Below are 13,366 nucleotides of genomic sequence, written 5' to 3'. Positions count from 1 at the left end.
GGGATTGATGAGTCTGATCTTGCAGATTTAGGCTTATTAGCTTGCAGTGGAACGCGGTGATTGTCATCTTATGATAGGAGTTTATTATTCCACACACATGTTGAATAATTCTGCTTTAATCCCGTTTCTGTTAAAAATCACCTTTTCTCTCAACTCTGATAACCTTTTCATCCATTATCTTAGAGAAATTTCTGTATCATTATGAAAGGACACAGGGCAATGGGTAATTGGGTAAGGTTTTTTTTTCTTCCTCCCGCTTGAATGAGAATGGATGCCTTTATGGGTTTAACTAAACAGTTCAAGCATAAAATCCATATTCACTGGGCTGTCATTTAACATTAAAAGGGTAGGGGGATTATTTGGGGGGCCAGCCATGGTAGTGTCATGCTGATTATTTATAGATCTTGCTGATTTTAAAGAGAAGTCTCTACTCCTAAAATTGTCTCTTACAGAGCTAAATTTGATCATATTCCATAGTTTCTATCTACGAGGTTTTCTTTGCAAGATACGTGACTGGCTTCTTAAAATCACTCTGCCTTCACTGACCTGTTAACCTGCTATATCAGTCCCCATTACACATGATTTATGTAATAGCTGATATTATGGAGATATAATTAGGATAGCCCAATAGGACTTCCTTGCTGCCTTGAGTCAGCAGATAAAGACTTATGATTTCAGACGTAATTGCAGAAGGCAGAACGTCCTTCTGATGCCTGGGGTGAGCTGAGTATTTCAGTGCAAGCCCATTCAACCAGCAGAGCATTTAGGAGTGTTGGAGGTGCACAGACCCACCCAAGAGCAGAGACTTCTTTTTATTCCATAGTAACCAAGTTGGTGGTTAAGGTTTGAGAATTGTTTTAGGGAACAATTTGAGATTTATCATGTGTGTACTCATGTGTTCTGTCTGTTTTTCAGTCTTTCTTTCACACTGTTCTGGAAAATAGCTTGTACTGCGACTCCATGGTGGACAACAACCTGCGCATCACAAACTGGAACCGTAAACTTGGTTGCAAGTGTCAGTACAAGCACATTGTTGACTGGTGTGGCTGTTCGCCCAATGACTTCAAACCAGCAGACTTCCACAGATTCCAGGTAACTGAACCATTCTCTTTTCTAATACCCACAAAGGGCAGGTATACCCAAGAAAGGTACCAAAGAGGTGTGAGGATGCAATTATCTTCAGTCCAGGAGGAGGAGAAATGTGGCTTTCTGTATTTTAGCCTTTGAGACTAATTGCTGTGCAGCAGGGCCCCAGGGTTGCTCTTCTGACTGCATGGCATTGGTGGGCCTCTTGTACTAGAAATGAGGGAAGCTTGACACCCATCACACTGTACCACTTGGGCTGATGAGTTTTTACAAGTTCCAGCTCAGGTGCCTTCATGATTTCATGAAAGTTGTGGCTTAATGTTGTTAAGGGTTCCTCATCTTCAGAATAAAGCTTTAAAATTGACTAGAATTGCTTGCATAGCACAAGGCAAATCAGTTTTCATTATTGTATTCTTTAAATACAGTTATATTTCTGTTTGCCTCGTGGTTTTGGAAGCCAGAGTTAGGAACTTCGGTCATGCAGGCTTGGCAGGACTGCCTCAAAAAGTTTAATTGGTTCCTTTGTGATACAGTATCCTCAAGGCAGACATGAGAGCAAATCCTTGTGCTCAGGGGAGCACTCACTCTCCAGACTGTATCTGGCTTGTGTATCTTCTGTTAAGAATGAACGAGTGCTTGTTTCAAGGTCACCAGATTTGCAGTTCCATCCCTCCGGCTCTCAGGGCTCCTTGCATAAAGCATGTTTGTTCAGGCTTTGTGTGGGATAGGGAATGAGTTACCCTACAGCACAAAAATGACTGCTCCAAAACAGAGACTTTTCTTTATTGTGCTGTGCTGCCTACCAGACATGGTTGAAGTCAGAGACACAGGCGGTCAAAAAGGAGCAAATGAGATGTTATCTAGGAGGGGCTCTGCTGTCCCAGACTCCAATCCTGGGAAAGTCTCCAGCACAGAACACATGGGAAGCCTTAAAATGCTCCTGCAAATTTGCAGAGGTGGATCTGCTCCAGGCTGGGAAAACAACCCGCAGCAACTATCAGGTAAACTGAGCAGTGAGGGAATGTTCAGCATTAGAATAGACATTAAAGGCCCCCTATGACACTGTGCCTGATGAGAGAGCCCCTCGGATGAGCGCGCCGTGCCAGAAGTCTCACTTGTGGTTTCCACAGAGACACAAAGCAAGCTGCAGAGGAGGAGATCAGAGAGCCCACAGCATGTGCTGTCTGAGAGTGAAAACGAACATCCTCAAAAGAATTTTCAACCATCTCAGGCACTTTTGAACTCCTTGGCACGTCAGAATGCATGTCTGAATATGAGCAAGGCAAAACAAAGGATTTTTAAAAGCTTTTAAAAGTCAAGTAGCATATGCAGTAGTATGCCTGAAACTGTGTCAAGTGCAGAGCAGAGGATCTCTGTGAGACCGCTGACACGGAGGTGTAGGGTGCCTTCCTCATCCCTCCTGCGTGTGGAGAGCTTTCAGAGCAAGGCAGTGGGAGGTGGCTCCAGACACAAAATGCTTGGCACCAGCAGAGAAAAATTACTGTTGTCATCTGTGCCATTTATATTTGTGCACAGATTATATTTGTTCTAAATTCTCCTGATTCTTGTCAACCAGGTATTTGGGCTTAATACAGCTGCTGTCTCACAGCCTTGGTGTCCAGATGTGTGCATTGCTTCACTAGTAGCTGGACACGAGACCTGGCTGTTCCTGCTGTCTGGTCTGGAGAGTTCGTTCTGAGCAGGCCAAAGCAGTGTTCAAGCACCAAGATAAATAAAAAGTGCCTTCTAAAGACTGTGGGTTTTTCTCTGAAAACATAAAAAGAATGGACAGCAGGGAAAGAACCCAAACTGCGCAGTAATTCTGATGTCTTTGTGGGCTATGAGGATAACTGCTTTAGAAACCAGACTTGAAAGAAACTTGTGTCTGGTTCATTTTTAGATGAATCAGGTGACAGCACAGTTGTCATTATTTTGCCCTAAGTTACAGTGCCCATTTTGCTTGTGTTTACAGCAATAAACCAAGCAGGACCAGGGTGTGAGGTAGGAACACAGTAATCCCCACACATCATTTAAATATTAGGATTCTTTGTGACATATTTTTGACTCATGCCTACCAGCAGTGACAGAGTGTGGCTCAAGGGAAAAGGCCAGCTGTTGTTACCAGTGCAGGTAGATGAGTCCATTTTGTCTGCAGGGAATAGTCAAAGCTGTACAGATGCAGACTTCATCACACCGCTTGCCTTCAGGACCCGAGAACGGGCCCTACCCTGTTTTATTCACTAGCAAAAACTGTCCAAAAAGCCTGCTGCAGCTTTTTTTTCTCTAAGACTGCATTCACACGTTGCATTTCCGTTGTGTCTGTTACCTGTGAGAGTATTTGCCTGCAGAGTAGTCTGTAAAGTGATTGAGGAATTGTGGCTGAGTTTTAAAAGCACAGCTTACCGTGTTGACTTCTAGCGATATCCCAGCCATTGTTTCAAAATAGCTGACCCACTTGACCACTTCATTGGATGAGTGAAATGATGGAGTTTTGCATTATTTGTTCTGTCTGTCCCCAAACAAAAGGGATACAACGCACCATAAGAGATAGATAGGAAAAAATTTTAATTTCTGATATTTTATTTGGCCATTTGTCACACTCAATATTTTTCTCTTCCAAAAATGCTTTTCACACCAATAAACAATGTACAGTGCTCAAACATCCAATGTCTAAGGAACAAAGGATGCTTTTCTATCAGAAGAGTAGCAGTGCAACATGTGATTTTCCTTAAACTGCTCAGTTTCTTTTAATTTGATTTGTTTTCACAGAATCACAGAATCACCTGGGTTGGAAGGGACCTCAAGGATCATGTAGTTCCAACCCCCCTGCCTAGCAGGGCCACCAAACACACACATTCAGATCAGGTTGCCCAGGACCCCGTCCAACCTGGCCTTGAACACGTCCAAGGACGGGGCATCCACAACCTCCCTGGGCAGCCTGTTCCAGGGCCTAACCACTCTCCTTGTGAAGAACTTCCCCCTAACATCCAACCTAAATCTTTCCTCCTTCAACTTTGATCCATTTCCCCTAGTCCTGCTGTTGTCAGCCCTTCTGAAGAGTTTACTCCCCTCCTGGGTGTAGGTTCCCTTCAGGTATTGATAGGCTGCAATGAGGTCGCCCCGCAGCCTTCTCTTCTCCAGGCTGAACAAGCCCAACTCCCTCAGCCTGTCCTCATAGGGGAGGTGCTCCAGCCCCCTGATCATCTTAGTCGCCCTCCTCTGGACCCTTTCCAAGATCTCTATGTCTTTTCCATATTCTACATATTAGTAACAGCCATAATGCCTCATTTTAATTCTCTAAAATGATTTAGCATTTTCACCTCGTTTGAATGCAGTGCTGCCTGAAAATTCAGGAAGATGTGGTTGTTTGTAATGACAGCGTGCTGAGTAGAGCTACAGACTGTAATCACCCTGTTCCTTTGAGGTTTCATGCAATGGGAGAACATTCTGTTAACACCTCAGCATAATCTCCACCAAGTTGAGACAGCCCAGTGGTGGAGGACCTCCCAGGGAGGGCAGTTGAAGCCAAGTAACGGGAACCTGCGCTGTGCTTCCCCTTCGGTCTGATCTGATCCTGTGCCTTTGCTGGTCGTTGAATTTGTTCCTGATGGCAAAGAAATGTGTTTTGAATGGGTGATGCTGAATCCAGAGCAGAGCACTCCTGTAGGGCTGGCTGCCTTGGGGGAACCTCGGGCCGACATCCAGGCCAGAACCATCTGCATTTTTGTTGAGTTACTGCATAGCTTTTAACTGAACCTTAACCACAGGTGCCGTTCAAGCCACCTTTATCTGTGGGGCAGTTCTGCTCACGTTCTCAGCTTGTCTCTTTTCCTTTCACCTCACCGCAGCAGACTGCCAGGCCAACTTTCTTTGCCCGCAAATTCGAAGCGGTGGTGAACCAGGAGATAATCGGGCAGCTGGACTATTACCTGTACGGCAACTACCCGCCCGGCACCCCCGGCCTCCGCTCCTACTGGGAGAACGTGTACGACGAGCCCGACGGCGTGCACAGCCTCAGCGACGTGGCGCTCACCATGTACCACGCCTTCGTCCGCCTGGGCCTGCGCAGAGCCGAGAGCTCCTTTCACTCCGCTGGGGACAACAGCTGCCGGTCAGTTGGGATCTTGTCTTTTTCTGGGTGTTTCTGAAGACCGGAGGAGGTTCTGCTGGGATGTGTTGGCAGGGAGTTGGTAGCCAGGTGTACAGCTGTGAGTTCCAGGAGTGTTTCTGCCTGTAACAAAGTGTTGGTTGTTCAGAGTTGACGTTAGGTGACCTATTTGCTGTGCTTATAAGGAGCTCCTCTGATGAGGGCTGGCAGGATCCAGCCGGGCACCGCTGCCCCTGCTGCTGCATTTTCTTTATTAATTTCAGCGAGTGTATTACACCCGCAGCTCCTAAAGCTTCTGTGTGATTGCAGCAGAGGTCATGCTCACCTCTATAATGCTTACCAAAGCAAAGGACGGGATTTCAGAATTAGTGTAATCCAGGCAGGTTAATGGTCTTTGCTTGTTTGCTTCCCTGGGCACATACACGGAGCACAGAGAAGTGCTTGCTTGAGTAGGGTTTGCTTGCTTGCTGCAGCCATCTGTGCCAAAAATGTTGCAACAAGTGGGATCCATTAACGTCGAATGAACAAAACATATGTATATATAAATACATACATATATATAGCAAATAAAAGCCATATTCTAAATTCCTTTTTTGTGTGTAAGCCTAGCAAATAGGAATTCAGTATATAAATGTTTTGAAGGGAGAATTCTTAGAGTCAGACTTGCATAGTGAGGGTTTACCTCGTGGTGGAAGCTTGCTGCCTGCACGCACATCTCAAGCTGCTTAGCTGAGAGGATTCATCTTTTAAAGTCTTACTGTACAGTCTCTTAATTTCTCCGTCAAAGTGTATTTTTGGGACCCTGCCTTTTGTAATCTTAATAGAAAACACATACAGGATGAGCTAGAAAGCATTTGAGACAGTCCTTGTAGTTTGACAGACGGAGCGGGCCTGTCTTGTGTTTTTGAATGCACTGTGACTTGTGAAAGTCGTTTAGAAAGATGTGGCAATGGTTCTTGGTTCCTATTACAGCTTTGCCATTAAAGGTTAGCAGTACAGAGCAGTAAGAGATCAATAACAATTAGTTATAAATAATCACTAGTAGCATAACTTCCTTATATGAAATAAAGGCAGACTGAAAGAAGTCCTGAGGTCATTTGTCCTGCAGAGTGAAGCCAGCAGAGAGAATGGGAGCTATGTATAGCCAGTACTGAAATAATGCAACAATTACTTCTGTGCTTATTTCTTTTGCTAGCGTTCCAATGATAATTTATATCAGTAATCAGTATCATTTCTGGGGAGCTTTTCATTGCACAGGAACTCAAGGTGCTTTTCAAGCTTGCTTCAGATTATAAATAGGGAAGTCACGTCATCCACTGCTGATTGCAGCTGTCCTCGGGATAAAGCCTGGCTGCCTTACAGTGGGCTGCAGCCCCACAGACAGCTCAAGAAGGAATTGCAAGCAGTGACAGGGAGTAGGGATTTTGTTTCATATCTACCTTATCCCCCTCTAAATGTCCGTGGCCAGTTTAAATCATGGAAAAGTGGATAATCTTCAGGTTATGGTTCACATCTCTTCTCTGTGGATATTTTGTTGTCTTTCTGCATGTGTGCATTTATGAACTTCCTCCTTCTCTAGTGATTCTGCATATCTCTAAAGCAGTGACAGCAGGCATGCATTAGGGCTGAGCACCTCAACAGCATTCCCAGTGCCATCAGGGCTATCAGCAGCAGAAAGTTAGCTGATAGCAGTCACCAGACCAGCTCATTTCACACTGCTGGAGGCACTGCGAGGAAAGCATCCACCGCTCTGCATCACACTTAGTGCCAGTCCCATGCTGCTGCCCACTGCTGCCCAGGAGACATCTGTAAGTAACTGCTTTGCACGCTGTTCTAACAAGGGGCAGCCTCAGAAAGATGTGCCTCATGCAAACTGCTCAGCTACTGCATTAGATTGCAGATCAGCATCTTCAGTGAGAACAGCGTTAATGTGCGCTTGAGATTTAATTTATTTCTCACCATCTCTAGATGTTTTTACTCGCTGCTGCCAAGAGACAATTTACTCAGACTATTTCAAGGGTATTGTAAATATTTGCTGCTGCACATATGAAACAGGAGGCCTTAGTGCTCAGCACAGAAGTCAGATTGTTGCTGGTATTGGCTGCATAGCTGTGCTGTGTTTTCACTCGGTCTGTCACTGCTGGCCCTGTTTGTAGCCCGTCTTGTTATGTTTATTTCTTGGGCTCTAGAGACTTCCTGCTGGCTGCTGCTGGGTTAGGGTAATGGAAAGTCATTCTTGGTTAGCTCTCTTACCACTAGTGTGAGGAGCCAGTCCTCCCCGACTTGAATGGGGAGACTTTTGAGACTGGTTGGCTTTGAATGTGTTGCAAACACGCCTTGATTGACAGTTAATGTCACTGCTGTGAAGTAGCAGATGACTTGATTTTGGAGCTGTGAACATATTTTTAGTTATTAATTCATCTGTGTGTGCACTCATGCATCATTTCAAATCTTACTGGGACTACAGCAGACAATTGACCATAGATTTTAATACCCTGAATCAATGACTACATTGTCTCTAAAATCCAAACTGTAGCAGGAAGTTTCCAAGTCTCCCAAGTAGTGGTTTTGTTTGACCTTTTTTCAGTTTCTTGTTAGTTGTGAGTAAAAAAAAACCATGGCAGAAGTCGTTTCAAATCTGGAAAGAACATGAAGGGTATTTCTTAAAACATGGGGACCGGATCCCAGCTCCCATTGCCGCTGCACAGCCCTACAAGTGCTGCCTTTGGGAGTGCATGGGGAGCAGATCTGTGTGCAGAACAGCCTGGGGCATGGGCTCACCCTCATCCAGCCTCGCAGCACCCTCTGCTGTCCCCAGCCTGCTTTTGTGCCATTGTCAGGTAGGAACTAAACCTGCTGAGGGCCGAAAGAAAGGAGAGGATCCAATGTAAGGCAGTAAGCACATTTCTTGAACATCATTTTTTCTCTGTTTATCATTTATCCATTTAATCTGACATCTCTGGGTGACACATTTTACCCAGAAGAGGTAGAAAGGGAGGGGTGCTGGCTAGCATGGCACAAAGGTATCTCCTAAAGAGCTTATAACCATGTGGATAGCAGTGGATAGCTTCTAAATGAGTATATATTCCTGCTGACATTTTCTGCGTTTCAGGGTAATCAGTACAGCCTAAGAATGTTTGATAATGAGTCATGAATGCATTTGAAATCTCTTAATGTACAGCGGTGAATCCTCTAGTTGAAATGAATGCTTCTTAAGCCATTAGCTCCAAGTAAATGGAGATTTCATGTCTCTCTCGTGTAACTGATGAGTGTGTGCATGTGCTGTTTTGCAGATACTATCCCATGGGCCACCCAGTTTCTGTCCACCTTTACTTCCTTGCTGACCGTTTCCAAGGTTTCCTCATCAGACACCACGCCACCAACCTGGCTGTCAGTAAACTAGAGACTTTGGAAACATGGGTGATGCCAAAGAAAGTCTTCAAGATCGCAAGTCCGCCCAGTGATTTTGGAAGATTGCAGTTCTCAGAGGTGAGTATTCATAGCCACTCATTCACACGAGCCACGGAAGAGATTATGTACTAGTTCAGCAGCCTATGGAAACTGCATTTCCATGTAATTTATAGCTGAGAGCAGCTCTGTAGTGCAATGCAGTTTCTTTATCAAAGGCAATATTGTTTGCCAGCCCAGATCCATGGTTAACTCTCACTTATGTTACTCTCAGTGTCCCTCATTCCCTCTTTGACAAACTGAAGGCATTCACTGTTGTAAAAGGGGCTCAGAAGTTCTGTGACTGTGATTGTTGTGACTGCTGTGAGAGAGATGTGGGAGCTGAAAAATGCCGTGTTTCTGAAGCTCCAGATGTGAGCAAGGATGTGGTAAACGTTCCTCTCGAGAATATGCTGAAAACAAACCATGAAATTAGTGATAGTCAGGCACCAGTGCCGCATTTGGGTAGAATATTGATGCTGTAACATGAAAGAGAAAATCATCACAGTAGTGGCTGAGATTTCCCACAAATCCTGTTATTTGTTGTAGGAATTTGTCTCGGTATCTGACATATAGTGGAAAAAGTGTACCCTAGAATGTATCAGGAAAGTTGACCACTAATAGAACCTGACATCTGTGTTCTGTTTTAAAGATACAACTGTCTGAGCAGTTAATTTTGTGATTTTTCTTGTTAAGCCACAAATTTCAATTAGGCCACAAAATTGATTGAACAAATGCATTCCAGTCATTATAGCCTAGTCCATAAATTACCATCTTCTTGGGCAATTAAGAAATGCCTGAGTTGGATTCAGTGTTTTGGTGTGCGTGGCAAATCCATGACATTAATGTGCCATTAAAGAGATGGATGGAAGGTGCGTTTCGTTTATCAATGTGTCCAATGGTAGACTTGCCATTTCATGCAGTGATAAATGATCATACAAGCTTTAATTCTTGTGATTTGTAGGAGTACTTCTGCTGTTTATTTGGTATTTTTTATCTCACTTTTGGTTTGATGCCTTCTCTGAGTCCTTCTTTCAAAAGCAACAGGGCTGGCAGAATCTTTTTCTAATGAATGATAGAAACAAGCGCATTCACTCAGTATTTGAGAACTAGAATAAACATATTTAGTAAGAATACATCTAACTTCATCTCACTTGTGGGGAGGGAGCACTCGTGGGACCAGAATTAACTCTCTGGCCACACGCCAGATCCCCTCTGGCTCCAGTGCATTAGCACCAAGCCTTTTTTCCCCCAAACCGGCCCTGCAGAACAGTAAGCCTGCTCTGCAGGTGCCGTGGAGCAGCGATGCTCAGTGTCAGTGTCCCCTGCTGGGGAAGCAGCAGTGTGTCAGTGGCCCCTTTGCCCAACACACAGGAAGAGTGTCGCCTTGCAGGGAGGATGCCTGAAATCTGCTGCACTGATGAGCCCGTCTTCACGGCCTCATAGCCAGTAGCTGGGCTGCAGGTAGACATGGAGGGATCTGCTGCTGCAGTGACCTGTGTCAGTGCAAAGCATGGGAGGGATTTGGTCACTGGGGAGCTTTTTTCAGGCTGAGGAAACCTTTTCTTCTATTTGAAATCTGGGGAAAGAGTTTTGGTGGCTGCTTACATCTCTTTCTTGTTTTTTCTCACCTAAACTCTTGGACTGTCCTCTCTTTTCAGAAATGATCTAGGTTTTAAAAGACCAGGAGGCACAAAGTCAAACATTTAATTGTTTTAATTGTTTCTTAAATGTTTGTCTTATTTCTGCCCTCCATTGGCCAGCAGGCATCTCTGCCTCTGAGCCAAATGATACTCTCAGTTACCCTGATATAAATCCAGCATTAACCTCTTCAGCTTCAGTGTGGCTGCAAAGTCTGTCATCTGCTACAGCTTATTAAAATGCCACCTCTTTGTTGAAGTCCAGCTAATGTAAAGCAAACTTAGCAGTTCAGCTCAGGTGAGGACATCGATGATTGCAGGTTAACCATCAAAACAGAAATTCATGATTTGGGCTCACTGGGACATAAATCTGTGTGGGTTTTCTTTTTCTTTCCAAATTTCATCCCATAATTTGGCAGAAACTTGAAACTGAATGGAGTCTTTTAAATGGGAGTTTTGTCCCCAGCTTACACCAGTGGGATCTGCTGGGAAGAGCACAGACTTGCTGTGTGTGCAGGCTCCGGGGTGCCTTTGTGTCACTCAGACATAACCAGAATGGCAGCAGAGACAGGTTCTCTCTGGGCAGGATCAGCCCTTCCTGCCCTCTGCTCCTTGTCTTTGCTTCTCAGACTTTGCATCCTGAGTGGGGGATTTCACCATACGCTATGTGAACGGGTTCATAATAGTGTTCCAGTTGCATTGGGCTCCTGTACTCAGTCTTTGGCTGAGAAAATAGAATAACCTTACAGGAAATCCAAGAAAGAAGATTTCCAAGTGTTTCCTCCTTTTTTCTTGGAAACTCCCACATCTCCTAAAACTGGCTTGTACATAATACACATAATATATGTCCAATTAGTCCAGATCAATGATAACTTCTACGTGGAAGGCAGAAGATTGATTTGCTGTAGAGTACTAAAAGTTTCAGCTCAGAGTGTTTCAGTGGAACACTAAGTTCATTTCTAGTCTTGTTAAGACTCGTGATTCATCACAGAGAATAAAATAAACTAGGTGGCAGGCAATTAGTGCACATTGTGTGAACCTAATGGTCCTGTTTGTGGTGAGCAATGAGACACAAGCCCATAATCAAGGCATAATTTATCTTGGGAAAATTTTATCTGGGGACTGAACAGAGATAGAATTGGGAGTTATAAGCCAGTGGGTGAGTTCCAGCTTTCCAAACATCCACCATGCACAGTGCCTGCTCTTGAAGCCCAAAATAATGGTGATTAAAATAATGATATGGAAAATGTTGCTTTCTGTGCCGCATCTTTTCATATGTTATCAGTTCTTCATTGCTGTTTGATTCCAGCCTGTACTTTCTGTATTCCATTTGAAAGTGAAAGTCTACTTCAGATATTCTAAGGGGCTGTGACAAATATTACAGGACTGTAGTAACTTCTGACCTGTAAAATCAGTCATCTCAGTACTGGGAATTCAGCCATGTCAAGTTTAAGGGAGGAGCTGCAAGTCTCTCAATAGTGCTTTAAGTAAAATTCTTTTTAAAACATGGAGCTTCTAAAACTAGCTTATCCTGTAAGCTGTGCAGCACAGAAAGCATGGAATGGACTGCCAAGGGAGGTGGTGGAGTCACGACCCTGGGGGTGTTCAAGGAAAGGCTGGATGTTGCGTTGAGGGACATGGTTTAGTGGGAGCTATTGGGAATAGGTGAACAGTTGGAATGGATGATCTTTTAGGTCTTTTCCAATCTTGGTGATTCTGTGATTCTAAGCATGTCCCCCAACTGGCAACTGGTAATAAAGGGCAGATCCTGCAACAGATGTCTTTAGCTCCATGCCTTCCCTTCTCCAGCATCCTGTGGCCGTCGGTGAGATGGCACTGGTTGCTTCTACCACATCTTTCACCCTCTGCTTTCCATTGTGGGCTTTGTCTGCATGGCAGGATTATAGCTCCACACTGGCTCCCATCCTGGGACTGGAGCTGCCGATGCGGTGGGTGATGGGTTGGTTTGGGTGGAATCTTCTCAAACTGAAGGCAGAGGCCTTTGGGTGAGGTATGTCTCATGGTGGGAGGACCCCCTCCAAGAGGAAAGCTGGCATCACTTCCTGAATACTGTTTTAGTTTGTATTTCTCTGGTATCTCTAGGAAATCCTTGGATGGTAAGATCTCTGAATGATGCTATTCACATTCTCATATGGTTTGTGGTCAGCACTGCTTTAGAGGGACTTCAGCCATAGACTGAAACACGACCTCCAGTTTGTCTGGGCCTGATACTGTTAACTGCTCTGAACATTGCTGGGTTTGGGAAGGAAGCCTTTAACGTATTTAATTCTTGAGGATAAAGCCTGCTTTCCTGAAGGAGCAGTTCAGTAAGAAATACCAGATGTGGCAGAAGCAACTGTTCCTTACAGGGTTTTCTTTGCCCAGGAGGGTGCAGGTTTGCTTCACGTGTTGTGGTTTCATTATTTCCAGGTCTCTTGAGAGGTAGGCGTGATATCAGCATACCCAACGAGGGTCAGTGGAGTAGGTGGTGGGATCTGGTCAGGAAATTTTCTTTCTCAGCTTATTTCCATACATATTCAGTTGGCTTTGTCAGGAGAGTTGGCTCTGACAGCTCCTCAAGGCAGTCACTGCTGAGTCTGATATTTGGGCTGCACTGTCAGGTTTGATTAGCTGGTATGTGAGGTGAAATACCTTGGAAATAGCAGGCACTGCTGGGCTGATGGCAGAGCAGTAGAAGGCTCGTTTTGTCTCTTATTCTGCTGTGTCATAGTCCTGTAGAGGAATTCATATGAAGAAGGACGAGTTTAGGATGTTAGAATTTTATTCTACTGGCCTTGTAGCTTTTTGCTAGTAGTCCTCCTGTAATTTGTCTGCCAAACACAGGGACTTATTTAAGTTGGTCTCAGGACCAGACAGTTTCCAAAATACACAACAGTGGTAATAAATATCAGGTAGTTGTTAAGTTTTCCAGATTTGAGGGATTTCAACATTAAATTGGGACCACTTATTTTCATCAATTAAGGTAAAATCTAGAAGAAAAATCTTTGAAGCAAATTGGCTACAATCATTCATTACACTTTCAGGAAAGCAGGTTCTGCCCATGACCCATGTGAGGTTAATATGA

At 44.4% G+C, this 13,366-nt stretch overlaps 1 protein-coding gene across 2 annotated transcripts in view; it reads left to right on the top strand.

The window, feature by feature from the left end:
* The window catches only part of XYLT1 (xylosyltransferase 1), a 145,057-nt gene that overhangs the window by 121,770 nt on the left and 9,921 nt on the right, over nt 1-13,366 (top strand). Inside the window, exons 7-9 of one of the 2 annotated variants that reach the window (XM_052680114.1) lie at nt 916-1,092; nt 4,938-5,197; nt 8,488-8,683. In XM_052680114.1, coding sequence (XP_052536074.1) covers nt 916-1,092; nt 4,938-5,197; nt 8,488-8,683 — 633 coding nt within the window. Of the gene's footprint in view, nt 1-915; nt 1,093-4,934; nt 5,198-8,487; nt 8,684-13,366 lie in introns of both variants that reach the window. The other variant, XM_052680113.1, reaches the window with a different exon arrangement.

The sequence above is a fragment of the Tympanuchus pallidicinctus genome, unplaced genomic scaffold, assembly GCF_026119805.1.
Source record: "Tympanuchus pallidicinctus isolate F22 unplaced genomic scaffold, pur_lepc_1.0 scaffold18, whole genome shotgun sequence".
Lineage (NCBI taxonomy): Eukaryota > Metazoa > Chordata > Aves > Galliformes > Phasianidae > Tympanuchus > Tympanuchus pallidicinctus.
Note: the sequence above shows the minus strand (reverse complement) of the source record. Positions and strands in the feature narration are given on the sequence as shown.